At 35.6% G+C, this 14,761-nt stretch overlaps 2 protein-coding genes across 3 annotated transcripts in view; both read right to left on the bottom strand.

The window, feature by feature from the left end:
- Positions 1-14,761, bottom strand: part of GLRA3 (glycine receptor alpha 3) — a 148,950-nt gene that overhangs the window by 58,950 nt on the left and 75,239 nt on the right. For both annotated transcript variants that reach the window (XM_036240971.1, XM_036240972.1), the window contains exon 5: positions 7,306-7,388. In XM_036240971.1, coding sequence (XP_036096864.1) covers positions 7,306-7,388 — 83 coding nt within the window. The remainder of the gene's footprint in view (positions 1-7,305; positions 7,389-14,761) is intronic.
- LOC118615768 (small nuclear ribonucleoprotein G-like) lies at positions 1,166-1,343 on the bottom strand. The gene has a single exon (XM_036240973.1). The coding sequence runs from the start codon at positions 1,337-1,339 to the stop codon at positions 1,166-1,168; it is 174 nt and encodes a 57-aa protein (XP_036096866.1). The 5' UTR covers positions 1,340-1,343.

Here is a 14,761-nt window from a genome sequence, read left to right as displayed (position 1 = left end):
AAAAAAATTGCTCATTTAGAAATTTACTTTACTATACAAAGTAAAGGCTAAAAAATAAATCTTTAGTTTTTCTTTCTTAACTCTCTTCCTGCACACTGATTTTCATTGTAAACTCCTTGGGGGCATGGTATAAGTCATAATATAATTGTTTTCTTCCCTCAGAGATTACCTACTTATGAAACAACCAAACAAGATGCATTTATAAATAAAACTGATATTAATCAAAACTTGTCGTTTGAAAAGACAGCCTTCTGTTTTATTTTATTCAGCCAATTTAGAAAAACAAAGTCATGCAATGGATCCTGAACTTGAATAAACTAATAACAACCTACTCCTGAGAATGAAGGTTACTGATCACTTTAATATTTAACTTAATCTTCACTAGACATGTCACTCAATTTTACATATTACTAACAACGGCTGCACATGAACATTACATACTGTTTTTAAAAATTAAATACAGCATTTTATAAAAAGTATGGCTTCACTGCAGAATTCTCTCTCTGTAGCATATGTGAATTAACATTTTTATTGATATTTTATTAGGTGATGTGAATTTTGAGGATGCAAGTTGTCATGGTAATTGGCCTGTATTTTCTGGCTGAACTTGAGAGTAAAATATAAGTATTATAAGGAAAGACAAATACATGAAACTAAGACGATTTCTGTACACCTAAAAGCAAGCATTCGTTGCATTTATTCCAGAATTCTTTTGCAAGGCTGAATGAAGACTGCTCTAGCCAGAGGAATAAATGGTACGTTGAACCTCTAACTTTTATAAAAATGGTCAGATAAACTTTGTTGAGATTTGAGGATAAAGCACATTATAGGGCAGGTCTTTAGATTTGATAAGGAAAATGTCTGAAATTGGAATATATAAATGGGGTTACATTCTTTCGTTTGGCTTCAGTGGAATCCTTGGTGATAAGATTTAGCTTCCTGGTTTAATCTAAGTTTCAGTTTTACTGTGGTTATTTCATTTTGTTGTTTATTTTATTTATTTTTTGACCAACACAAAAGTTTATTTAACAAAAAGTCAATGTGAAAAATGGACACAATTCAATTTTTATATTGTCGTAGAACAGGTGCTGTGGAGAGGGGACATGTGGAAGCAGCTGATTTCTCTGGTGAACACAGCCGTTCTTCACACTCGTTCCAAGGCTTCTCACATGACGATGCTATTTCCTCTTATCATCACCATTCCAATGTTGTTCTGTTGGCCACTAGTTGCCATCTCCACACATTCATCTATCCCAAGATTTATAAAGGAATCAAATCCCCGCAATATTCCTTGGACATGTCTGCCACCATTTAATTTCAATGACAACTTCTTGTCCATAAATTTTTTTTTAACTCGGGAGGGTGAGCTTTGCTCATTGTGTCTAAGTGAACTCAAAGGCAGCTCCGAACGTAGTCCATGGCCTCTCCTAGCTCCTGCGGTATGTCCGGCCTCATTTTGTTTTTAAATGGCAGCAGAATAAGTCATTGTGCTTAATACCACTTGAATTGAAGTTAATAAATATATACTTATTCTTAAATATTACAAGAAAGTAATTTAGTTTTCTAATCTTTTTGAAGTTCAGGACAAATGCTATATGACTCTATATCCATGAGTAAACTAGATTATTCATATTGTTAAATGTTACAAAGCGTTTTTTATTGTCTTTGTCTTTTTCTTTCTGTTCCCCAATTTCCTTAAACTCAGTGATGCTGTTTTTTGCTTTCTTTTGTCTTCATTTTAAACATTATCTTCAGAAATCTCACTTACTTTCATTTCTCCAAGCAATATTTCTAACTTTATTCCTCTATATTTACACAACCATTCCTAATTTAAGCTCTATTCCCAAACGTCCCATGATCTAAACTAAATTTCTAATTAAATATGTATTTTCACTAGAAACACAGCACAATTTCTGCACTACTTTTCCCATGAATCATTTGTTCTCTTCTAATTCATGTAAATAAAGCAGTATTCAATTCTCATGATTGAGAGAAATCTTGGGAGATTCATCTTTTTATTTTTATTTATTTGCTTTTTCATTTTAGAGAGAGAGGAGGGGTAAGAGAGAGAGAGACATCAATTTGTCTTTCCACTTACTTATGCATTCATTGGTTGACTCTTATATATACCCTGACCTGGAACCAAACCCACAACCTTGGTGTGTGAGGATGATGCTCTAAGCAACTGAGCTCTTTATGCTCAATTCTTATGCAAATTACTGAAAAAGTTCCTAATTTCTTTGTTTTTTTGTTTTTCATTATTGTCTCAGATCTTGGAATTTTTCATTAATTTATGATGAATTTAGCTATTTAGATGCATTTGTTTTTATTTTCTTAATCAAATAATGTTTTTGCCTGAGGTTCTTTTCTTATTCCAGATCAGTGGGTATGATTGGAAGACGGAGTTGCTCCAAATTTTTAATCTAACATATCTACCATTATTTCCATCTCTTCATTTGTATTTTTTATGTACAACCTAATTTTTTTTTCCTTAAAGAGTTTCTCTCAAGGTGTGTCTAGCTTCTTAGACTAGTTGAAGTACCAGCTTTTTCCCCCCATTGACGCCCCTCCACCCTGCTTCTGCTCACCTTATGTTAGTCCTTTTTGGTCTTCTTGAATGGAATGCCTAGCTCAATACATTTTTAGCATACAAAGCTGCTTTAGCAGTGTGTCAAAATTTTTGATACTTAGTACTTTCACTGTCATTTAGTACCCAGTTTTTCTTTATTTCTTCTTTAAACAGTCATTTAGTATATGGTATTACTTTACACACATTACTGTATGGTCATGTGTAATAATTTATGTTAATATCTAGTAATTTATAGGAATTTTATATTGTTATTGATTACATTGCATTTTAGTCAGAGATCACGTTCTATCATGAGTTGATTCTTAGAATTTATTGAAGCGTCTCTTATGGCTTACTACGTAATCTTTGTAAATGTTCTTGTTTGCTACAAACAATTGAAATTATGAAATTTCTCTCTATCTACATCCTAATTAATTGTTCTGTTCAAATATTTGTACCTGATTATTGCTTTACCTATTTTTTAAATCATAGTTCTGCCTGCTTTTGTTTTATATATTTGGAAGTATATGGAAGACATTCTCATAATTAGTATACCTTATTTTATGTATTATTTCTTTACCAGCATGTTACTCAAGTGTTTGTCTTATAATTTTTTTCCTGTATTTTATTTTTTTCTAATATTAAAATTATTATCCTGGATTTTTAAAAAATATTTCTCTGATTTGAATTTTTCCCCAACGTTTTTGCATGTTGTTTTTAAAAAGTGTTTAGTTGACAACATATTGGTGCATTTTAATATTTGTTACCATTGACCAGCTGGTGTGGCTCAGTGGTTGAGTGTCGGACCCATGCACTCAACGGAGATTCTTCAATGAAGAATCAAAGTCAAGAGAACTGTGTACATATAGACCTTATAAAAATAACTCATATTCTTTTAGCCTCCCGTTTACTTTAGTTATTTTTCCACAACTGCTTCTCTTTGTGTGAAAACATTTAGGACTTACCAAGTTTCTATTTTATTGTGTGTTTTTTTAAATTAATTTATTTTTGCTACAGATGTTTTTCCTTTTTCCCCCTCCTCCCAATCACTGCCCCCAGCCCCACCATTGTTGTCTATGTCCATGGTTACACATACATGCATATAAGTTCTGTGGTTTATTTCTTTCCAACCCCTTGACCCCTTCCTTTGAGGTCTGCCAGTCTGTACCCTACTTCTATGTCTCTGGGTCTATTTTGCTCATCAGTTTGTTTTCTTCACTATATTCCACAAATGAGTGAGATCATGTGATATTTTTCTTTCTCTGATTGGTTTGTTTTGCTTAGGATAATACTCTCCAGGTCCCTCCAAGTTGTCTTAAAGGATAAGAGATTTTTCTTTCTTATAGCTGCATAGTATTCCATTGTGTATATGTACCACAGCTTTTTTATCCACTCATCTATTGATGGACACTTGGGCTGTTTCCAGATCTTAGCAATTGTAAATAGTGCTGCTATGAACATAGGGGTACATATATTCTTTCTGATTGGTGTTTCAGGTTTCTTAGAGTATATTCCTAGAAGTGGGATCACTGGGTCAAATGGAAGTTCAATTTTTAATTTTTGAGGTAACACTATAGTGTTTTTCATAGTGGCTGTACCAGTCTGTATTCCCACCAGCAATGTACTGGAGTCCTCTTTTCTCCACACCCTTGTCAGCACTTGTTTAATGATTTGTTAATGCTAGCCATTCTGACAGGTGTGAGAATGTTGTTGTTTTAATTTACATCTCTCTGATATTTAGTGATGTTGAATATTTTTCATATGTCTCTTGGCCATTTGTATGTCCTGTTTGGAGAGGTGTCCATTTAGGCCCTTTGCCCATTTTTTAATTGGGTTCTTTGTCTTCCTTTTGTTGAGTTGTGTGAGTACTCTATATATTTTGGAAATTAACTCCTTATCTGATGTATCATTAGCAATTATGCTCTCCCATATAGTGGATTCCCTTTCCATTTTGATGATTGTTTCTTGTGTTGTGCAGAAGGTTTTTAGTTTGATGTAGTCCCATGTGTTCATTTTTTACTTGTTTCTCTTGCCTTAGGCGTTGTATCAGTGAAAATTCTGTTGTGTTTGTAAGTCTTCATTTCCTTACCAGGGATCTCATGTTACATAAAACTTATATTAAATAGGTTTGTGTTCTTTTCTCCTGTAAACCTGTCTTATATGTCTAATTTTCAGGCCCAGATAAAAAAAGTTTAAAAGGGTAAAAATAAAATTTTGCCTCCCCTACAGTATCCAATTCTAATGTTTCTACCTTCCACATCATTCTACTTTGTCCCTATTTTTTTTTATTCTTTTGGGTTGGAGTACCATGAAACTTTTTTTTCCCCCCAATGACAGGTTACATTAAATATTTTCTATTAGTTTCAGGTGTACAGCATTGTGGTTAGTAAATCATATGCTTTTCGAGATGTTCCCCTTCCCTGATATTTCCACTACTTGGTTGGCACCATACATAGTTATTTCAACATTATTGATTGTAGTCCCTATGCTGCATTTTATATCCGCATGACTATTCTGTAACTACCAATCTGTACTTCTCAATTCTTTCATTTTTTTCACCCAGTCCCTCAACTCCCCTCCCCTCTGGCAACCATCAGTCTGTTTGCTGTATCTACGAGTCTGTTTCTTTTTTATTTGTTTATATTGTTCTTAAGATTCCACATATAAATAATATCATATGGTGTTTGCCTTTTTCTGACTGACTTATTTCACTTAGCATAATAGTCTCTAGGTCCATCCACGCTATTGCAAATGGTAAGATTTCATTCCTTTTTATAGCCAAGTAGTATTTTATTGTATACACGTATCACCACATTTTTTATTCATTTATCTACTGGTGGGCACTTGAATTGTTTCCATATCTTATCTATTGTAAATAACTCTGCAATGAACATAGGAGTGCATACATTCTTTCTAACCGTTGTTTTGGGTTTCTTCAGATATGTACCCAGAAGTGAAATCACTGCTCAACATCACTAATTATCAGAGAAATGCATTTTTTTTATTGTTGAAAGTATTACAGATGTCCCCCTTTCCCCCCATTTACCCCCTCCTTCCCACTCCCACCCACCTCCTGCTTTCCCCAACCTAATGTCTGTGTCAATTAGTCTGTGTCAATATGCATATAAATTCTTTGGTTTAAGAGAAATTTCTATTATCAAAGGTGAGGATGTGGAGAAAAGGAAACCCTAGTGCACTGTTGGTGGAAATGCAGATTAGTGCAGCCACTATGGAAAACAGTATGGAGTTACCTCAAAATTTAAAAAATAGAACTGCCTTATGAAACCTTCTTAAATGACCTTGGTTTATTTGGTTGAAAGAATCTTTAAGAGCATAATATTGACCAAATCATGTTCTTGCTCCTAAATCTTGGACTGCTCCTCACTGCCTATTGGATAATATCTAGCATCCCTGGTTTAATAATTAGGGTACCAGTTTGTCTTAGACTATTTTGCATATGATTTTTATCTCAATATCTTCCCATGCACCTAATTTTGAAACCAACATACAGAATCAGAACGTCCTTAAAATGCCTTCATAATATGGATTAAAAATTTTACATTCCTGGGAGTCTTTAGTTATCCCTCCTCATTTTTATTGCTAAATAGCTCCCCCCACTAAAACTAGATTATTTTATTATCCTTTCATCTAATTTAGTTCTTAAGCCATGGATATGAATACTATTTAAAAACTACTTATTGAAGTAATGCATTTAAATTTAACAAGAAAGGTGTTATTATCAGAGAAATAGCTATTCCCATTTCCTTCAGGAGAACTCAAAGTAGAAGGATGGCCGCATTCCCCCATGAAGGAAGCACGCCATCTAGTGACAGCTGCACCTCACTACAAACTTTGCTTCTGAGGCCTGTAGGCCTGAAGATCCACCTTTAAATTTTCCTCAAGGAATATATCAAATTACACTTTTTTTTTTTCCCCAGATATAACATAGTATCATAGGAAAAAATATTGAATACTATTTACTTTTTGTAAATGCATTAAAATTAAACATACAAACCAATTTATTTGGAGTTGATTATATAAATAAGTTCAAGGAAACAAAAGGACCTGAAATTTTTATGTGTTGACATTAATCAGTGATGCATTTGGATCCACTTTAAAAGAATACATTTAAAGAAACATCTGCAAGCTTGGATGGATCTCTGATAAAGTGTGAGAAATTTCTTTTTCCCTAAGATAATATATATCACACACCCAGCAGAGTAAACTCTGCTGAGGAGCCACATAATGGTTCAGAGTGGCATAGACTTTGGAGCCAAATGGTTGGTTGTAACAACTTCCACCAATTGGAGCACAAAATTCAATTGCTTGAAACGACCATTTCACAGCTAGAAACATGGCAATAACAATACCTTCATTGTATGAAAAATAATACATGCATCATATTTGGTCTATAGCAAGTATTCAGTGAAAAGTGATAGTTTGTTTTTAATGATTATTTTCTCTTTATCATTGACAATTTGAACAGAGACATAAAGCTGTTTTTCAGGCTTAACAACTATTATTCCTAGGTCCTCAATTTCTTTCTTTATCATGGTAAAGAGTGCATGTGTTGATAGACATCATGACTCTCAATACCTGGTGAAAGATACCATGCTTATTTAGTGTTTGTCTGACAAAAAGAATTACAAAAACAAATTATGTAGAGAATACATACAAAAACACTCTATCTGCTATATTTTCAAAGCATTCAGAAAATGTAAGTTGTTCATACTTACAACTCTCCAGTTGCATTATGCATGTTTGCACATCCATTGGAAAATTCTTGAGATCCATTGGACAGGAGAGTGTTAATGTCAATCTAAAGGAATTCAAAGCAATTATTCTTAAAAGAAACTTATGATATCATATTAATGTCATATTGTACAGGGTAAAATTGGAAAACAGTGTTACTATTGGTGGTGACTAACATCTATTCAAATAAAATTTGCTGCAACTTGGGTATGTTATTTACTCTGAAACACCTATACCTTTACATAGAAATCCATTTTATGGAGAAAGGGAAGAAAAGCAGTATATTTAAACATCCAATCACATTTATTTATTTGTTTGTTTATTTATCTTTTTTTTCCCCTCTAAAGAGGGCTGTGGATGTCTAAGAGAAGTCTGTATTTCCAGGAAGGACCCTCAGAAATAAAAAACTTTGAGAGTAAGTTCTATAAAATTAATACCAAATGCCCAAAGATACACTTCCCCAATATCACATGGACAGCATAGTTGAGGAGGCAAACATATCCCGGGAATTGGGGTTCTGAACATGGAAAGGCCAGGTGCAGAGATACAATCCTGTGTGACAACCCTCAGTCATCTTTGTAACTGTATTAAAAAGATTGTCAATGAACATCCATCAGTATTCAGTAGAAGAATAACCTCTGAATGTGGAGGACTTGAAATTTCTAGGTATTAGTGTGGGTTTTCCCACTGTGGGACTAGGGCACGTCACTAGGTCTTATCAGGGTCAAGAAATGGCCCTCTAGAACCCATGTGACATCATTCCAGGCTCACCAAACAAACTTCTGATTTGGCTTCACACAACGCAACTTGGACAGTGTACACCATTTTCCTCCTTCTAGAAAGTACTTGAATGTTGGCATTCTAAACCATTCATCACTCTTGAATATGTTTTTTATTGGAAAAGTTTATTACCATGATATCATCAGGGATAACTAAGACTTTGTAGTTCCTGGGCCTGAGAAAAATAGGCCCAGATCTAAACAAACCCAAGTTTATTCAAACCAAGTTCTTTTCTGAGAACTCTCTGGCCAGCCCCTTTTATTGAAAGTATTCCCAATGAAATTGAGTATATTAATGAGCACCCTTGGCAGAGTTGTTTACTTAAACTTTGTGACCATAGGCAGATTACTTCACCTCACTATGTTCCAGTTTTCACATCTCTAAAATGAAATAACAGATTCACTCTGGAGAGATGTGAGCAATAAATTACTTAATACATGTAAAGTGCTTGACATACAATAAACACTCAATAGATATTAGTTATTAAAGATTACTAGTACATTCTAACATTCTCAGCCTTCCCTACATATCCCTCCCCAAAATTATATAGGATGGGCATAAAGATGACTGAATTAAACCACATATAAAAAACTATTTAAGCTTTAACAAAAAAAATAATCATCAGCTCTAGTAAATGTAACCACATTCTCCAAAAGCATTTTTATATAGCCCATGCACTTCAAGTTATAACGGTGTGTGTTCTACAGTGAATACTCTTGGTGAGATCTAATGAACTTTGAGAGACATAAATGAATAGACATGTGAAGCTGCTAAATGTTTAAGAGTCCCAGGAGGATCATTTGACAATTCATTTCAGTCAGAGTCCATAACACACTAAAATAATTCATACAGTTCATGCTTCAAAAGCAATTTCTCTTGGCTTAACTAGGTTAACTGAGCCTGTAAGTATGATCTTGTAGACTTGCAAAGTTCTGTCTTAAAAAGGCAATTGTAAAATCAGTTGGACACAATGTTCTTTGTCTTGTGAAAGGGTTTATTAGAGGTGCGTGCACAAGTACATTTTGACTGTATGCACATTAATTTTCCAGACATCCAAAGCCCTCTGGCCAGCCAGTTCCAAGTGTTGGCTTGGAGAATTAACTCGGTGACCTTTTGTACGGAAGTAAATAGCATTCTGAGAATCTTTGCCTGGCTCTCACCATGCATGTGATGTCAAATTCATATCCTGGTGATTTTTCTGGCATAAAATGAGAGACCTTACATAATTCTTTAAAAAAAATAAAAGAAAGTGCTTGAAAAAAATATTTGGAAAAGAAAAACACTAAAACTCGTCATAAATCGTATCCTGAAAAACATTTGTTTATTGACACTCTTTTTGTTTAAGACAGGACACAATTGTTTCTTTAACAGTGTATGAATGAAAAATATGTGTCAATTTGGTGGGTGTGATATTCAATTTCTTCATCAAAACATTACATATAAATTGTAATTTGTCCTGACCACATCAAAAGAAAACGAAATCAGAAGGCAATTAATCATATTCTACTGCTTTGGAAATGAGTATCTTCTTGTGTTAAGAAAGGACACTAAGTTCTCTTTCTGGGACAAGAGACATAAACAGGATATGGCATTTTTAATTTTGTCCTAATAAGTCTTGTCTTAGTGAAGTAGAAATGTTTAAAAAAAAAAAGATGACAAGTGACCTCATTAAAATTGAGTTATTGCCCATTTTTTGAGCAAGCATTGCATAGAGTATGGTATCTATCTCAACCATTAACTGAAGTATTAAAAAATGTTCCTCACTCTATTTTATGCTCTTTATAAAAATAAGTATTGCCATTAGTTCCTAATATTTCTAAATTTAGTGTTATAAGGATGATTGCTTCTCTATTTTTATCTTTGAACTATTATCTGTAATATAATAGCTAATACATCTATTGTGTTAACTATGTAGAGGCACAATTTTAAATACTGTGTGTGTGTGAGTGTGTGTGTGTGTATATATATATATATATATATATATATATATATATATAACTAAAAATTGCAAGACAGGCAAACTATATTATCTCTATTTTAGATATGAGGAAACTGAGAGGTTAACTCACCTGACATTACAAAGCAGAAACTAGTAGAGCTGAATTTGCAACCCTGGGAGTCTTGCTCTCAATTCTTGCCCTTAACCTTTAAGTACACTGCTTGCAAAGGCAGTGGGGTATTTTTCATGTAAAGTGGTTCTGTAATTAATGCGACTTCTTAAATTGTATGTTTTTATAACACAACAAGTAAACATTTCATACACTATTAGAAATCAGAGAAATATAATAAAACTTTAGAAAATATAAGGCATTTCCCCATGGTTTTTACTTGAGTTATTTGTGTTTTATTATGAGTGATTGTACAAAGAGTACCCTCCGCAGAGATTAGATTGTTGGAACACAAGAAGAGAGACTAGAAGTAGTTGTTCTAATTTTGAGTTTTGTCATCATCTGATTGCAGAGATGATCATAAAGCTTATCAACCCATCACCAATGCAATCTCAGCATTGCTGATGCTCCCTTTACCTCTTCAGAAAAATGTACAGAATCACATACAAGCAAAATTCTCCTTATCACACACATTTTATTGCTTTATAAATTGATTTCTCTTGAGTAAACAGTATCTTAAAACGCATCTATTGAAATAAGTTTGCTTTTTCTATTAAAAAATGAATGCCTGTCAATGTTCAAAAAATAAACACATGTTGTACAAGTAAACTTTAATTCGTTTCACAACTGAATGCCAAAGAAAGAGTGATTATTAGCTTAAATAAACATTGAAATTGCTTTATGACAAGTCATTGTGCATAGCAGTTTTGATGTAAAATTTCTTCCTGTGATTTGATTGTTAATGTAATAACACTTCTGTAATAGAATTAGTAAAGTTGGTGGTATCAGTATGTATTACTAGCATTAGTAACGTAAGCAGTAGGTAAGATTCAACTGGCTATGATGTGCTTCCATTACCATGTAATGAGGATATTACCATCCCTATTTTATAAGTGATAAAACTGAGGCCTAGATTGATCAATAACTTGCAAGAGGCCATACAAGGCTCATTTGGGGAAAATATCAGTATTTAAGTGTGTTTTTAAAAATTTTTGATTTTGTGTTTTCATTTTTTTGTTTGGCTTAATTTTTGTTTTCTTTTTAGAGAGATAAAATTACAACTTCAGTGACTATTATATGCCTGGTCCTATGCTAGGTGCTTTACATATATTATTTCAGGCACGAAAACTAATCTATAGTGACATAAAGCAGATCTGTGGTCGTTTTGAAATGGGGGAGTAAGTCAGAGTTTGAGGAGCAGGGATTATAAGGGGCATGAGCAAACTTTTGAGGGTGATATATACATACATTCACTATCTTGATTGTACTTGTCATTTCATGAATGTATAATACACATGTTGAAATGTATCAATTTGCACTTGAAATATTTATAATTTATTATACTTCAGTTATACTTCAATACAGCTGATTTTTAAATTAGAAAACAAAAACAAACCTTTCTCAAGTAAAAAGACTTGCTCCAAATCACAACTAGTAAATTGTGGAGGCTTGGTGACATCTGGGCAGGTGTACCAAGACCACAAGGCCTTGACTATTCTTTCACCTTTGCCATTTCCCAGGGTTGTTAATGCAGCTGCTGATTTTGAGAGCTGTGACAACGTTGTTTCCGAGGACAAAGATAAGGTTTGCTTGTAACTTGCTATAAAAGCAGTGGATTCCCCAGACTCAGTGTTGTAGAGCCATGACACAACCCACAGTATGTATGACATCCATCTGGACCTGTTGCAAGGTTCCAGTGAGACTTGAGGACAAGGGGGGAGTGAGACACACACCGAGATGCTTGTGCTGCTTGCTGGTAGTGAGTAATCAATTGTGTCAGGAGTCTTGTGTCCTCAGTCAGCACCCATTAAATAAATAATAGGCTAACTTGATAAACAAAGTAAAATCAATACCAAACATCACAGTCTGAAGTCATGTGTCTGGCTCCAAAGCCCAACTTAAAAAGTACCTCATTTGAATATTATCAACCTAATTATATCATTTAAAAGTTTAAATGGTTGTATAAAGCATATAAAAAACAGCTGTGCATTTGCCCCACCCATCCCTTACTACTCGTGATAGCTCCTCAGAGTCAGCCTTTCCTTAGATATTTGTCAAAGATTTACATTCATATATCTAAATTACTACATTATGCTTGATTACTTTTAATCTTCATCCGAGGATTTTGTTGTTGTTGTTGTTGATTTTAGAGAGAAAAGAAGGAGAGAGAAAGAAAGACCGACAGGTTGCTTCTCATACGCACCCCACCAGGGATCAAACCCAAAACCTTTTCAGTGCATGGGACAAATGCTCCAACCAAGTGAGCTACCTGGACAAGGCTACGCTTAATTTTTTAAATTTGTTTAATTGTCTATTAATTTCCTACCATATAAAAGTTGAATTTAGAGGACTTCTGGTCAAGATGGCGCTGTAGGTAAATGTCCTATTTCCTCCTCCCAGAACCACATCAAAATTACAACTAAACTACTGAAAAAACATCATTCAGAACCGCCTGATACCAAGCTGAATAGAAGTCCTACAACTACGAAATTAAAGAAGCTACATGAAGATTGGCAGGAGGGGCAGAGGTGCGGATGGGCTGGTCCCACACCCACGTGTGGTGGATAAAAGTCACAAGGGACACCTCAGCTGGGAAGGTCTCCTCTGAGCAGTGAAGGGTCCCCATCTCACTCAAGGCCCCCAGCGCAGGGTTCCAGTGCCAGAAACAGAAGTCCTTATAACTTCTGGCTGGAAAAACCAGTGGGAACTGAGGCAGAGGGAGGCTGCGGCTGCTGGAGCTCCAGGCAGCTCCCCTTAAAGGGCCCTAGCATAGACTTACTTGGACTCGGTCCCTCCAGGCTCTAGCATTGGGGAGGCAGCTTGATAGGTGCCAGAGACATATGAGGAAAAACTGAGTTTTTTGGCATTGGGGCAAGAGCTGGAGAGACAGCTTTGTCCTGGACAGACTTGCTGTCAGAGGACGTTGTTCCTTTAGTGAGCCTTCCCTGGAGCAGCAGACTGCCGCCATATCTGTGACTCCAGCAACCTGGCTCACACTGTGGGCCCCCGCACTGGTGATTTCCTGAGGCCCAACCCCACCCAACATGCAGGCCCACCCATGCTGTTTCCATTGGCTTTACCACAGGATTGGCCTGTCTTGAATCCTGTTACAGATTTTCCTAAATTTCCTCAAACAAGCAGCATCTGGTCTCAGCAAGCCACAAAGCTCTCGTTAAGTGGCCCCAGGCCTGGCACTAGAAGCAGCCAGCCTTGGTTCACAGCTTGGCTTTGCCTGGGCATCTCCAAGCCCAGCACAAGAAGCAACCATCTGCAGATCACTTTGTAGTTTATGCTGGGTGGCCCTGGGTAGAACACAGGCAGAGGTTGACCTTGCCTCAGAGCCAATACACCCAGTGGACAGCTTCAGACCACATTGAAGCACCACCACCCAACCACCTCCACAAGTGACACACTCAAGAAATGGACTCAGTGGGTACCAGAGCCCTGCTGAAGTAAGTCTTGCTCTGTGTGGTGGGCCTCTGCACAGCTAATCATCCAAGGTAGTCAGAGGCCAGTGGTCAGTGGGCACAGCCAGTCCTTGAAACTGATCAGCGTAAGTGAGTCCTTCCCATTGACGTGCCAATAGCAATCAAGACTCAATTACAACAGAAGGGTATACAGTCCACACTAAGGGTGCACTTTCAGGGCCCAGCTGGGGTGATTAGGGAGGCTGTGCCACTGGATCCTATAGGACACGTATATTAACAGACCACCCTACAAAAGCATAGGAGACATAGCAACTCTACCTAATACATAGAAACAAACACAGAGAAGCAGCCAAAATGAGGAGACAAAGAAACATGTCCCAATTGAAAGAGCAGAACAAAACTCCAGGAAAAGAACTAACTAAACAAAATGGAGATAAGCAATCAATTAGATTCAGAGTTCAAAACACTGGTTATAAGGATGCTCAAAGAACTTAGGGAGAACTTCAAGGAACTAGAAAGAACTCCAAGGAACTTAGGGAGAGTATCAACAACATAAAAAAGGACCAGTCAGAAATGAAGAATGCACTAACTGAAATAAAGAATAATTTACAGAGAATCAATAGTAGAGTAGATGAAGCCAAGAAGCAAGCCATCGGTTTGGTATAAGGAAGCAAAAAAACACCTAATTGTAACAGCAAAAAGAAAAAAATAAAATAAATAAATAAATAAAAATGAGGATAGTGTAAGGAGCCTCTGGAAGAAGTTTAAGCATGCCAACAGTTGCATCATAGGGGTGCCAGAAAGAGAAGAGAGAGAGCAAGAAATTAAAAACCTATTTGAAATAATAATGACAGAAAATTTCCCTAACTTAGTGAAAGAAACAAACATACAAGTCCAGGAAGCACAGAGAGTCTCAAACAAGTTGAATCCAAAAAGGTCCACACCAAGACACATCAGCATCAAAATGCCAAAGGTTAAATACAAAGAGAAAATCTTAAACACAACAAGAGAAACTCAGTCTGTTACCTACAAAGGAGCTCCCATAATACTGTCAGCTGATTTCTCAAAAGAAACTTTGCAGGCCAGAAAGGAGTGGTAAGAGATATTTAAGGTGATGAAAAGCA

The sequence above is a fragment of the Molossus molossus genome, unplaced genomic scaffold, assembly GCF_014108415.1.
Source record: "Molossus molossus isolate mMolMol1 unplaced genomic scaffold, mMolMol1.p scaffold_m16_p_4, whole genome shotgun sequence".
NCBI classification, from domain to species: domain Eukaryota; kingdom Metazoa; phylum Chordata; class Mammalia; order Chiroptera; family Molossidae; genus Molossus; species Molossus molossus.
The sequence above is the reverse complement of the archived record's forward strand: the minus strand, read 5'-3'. Positions and strand labels throughout refer to the sequence as shown.

Excerpts from the sequence above, each read along its gene's own strand:
- LOC118615768 (XM_036240973.1), bottom strand. The coding sequence starts at position 1,339 with ATGGACAAGAAGTTGTCATTGAAATTAAATGGTGGCAGACATGTCCAA.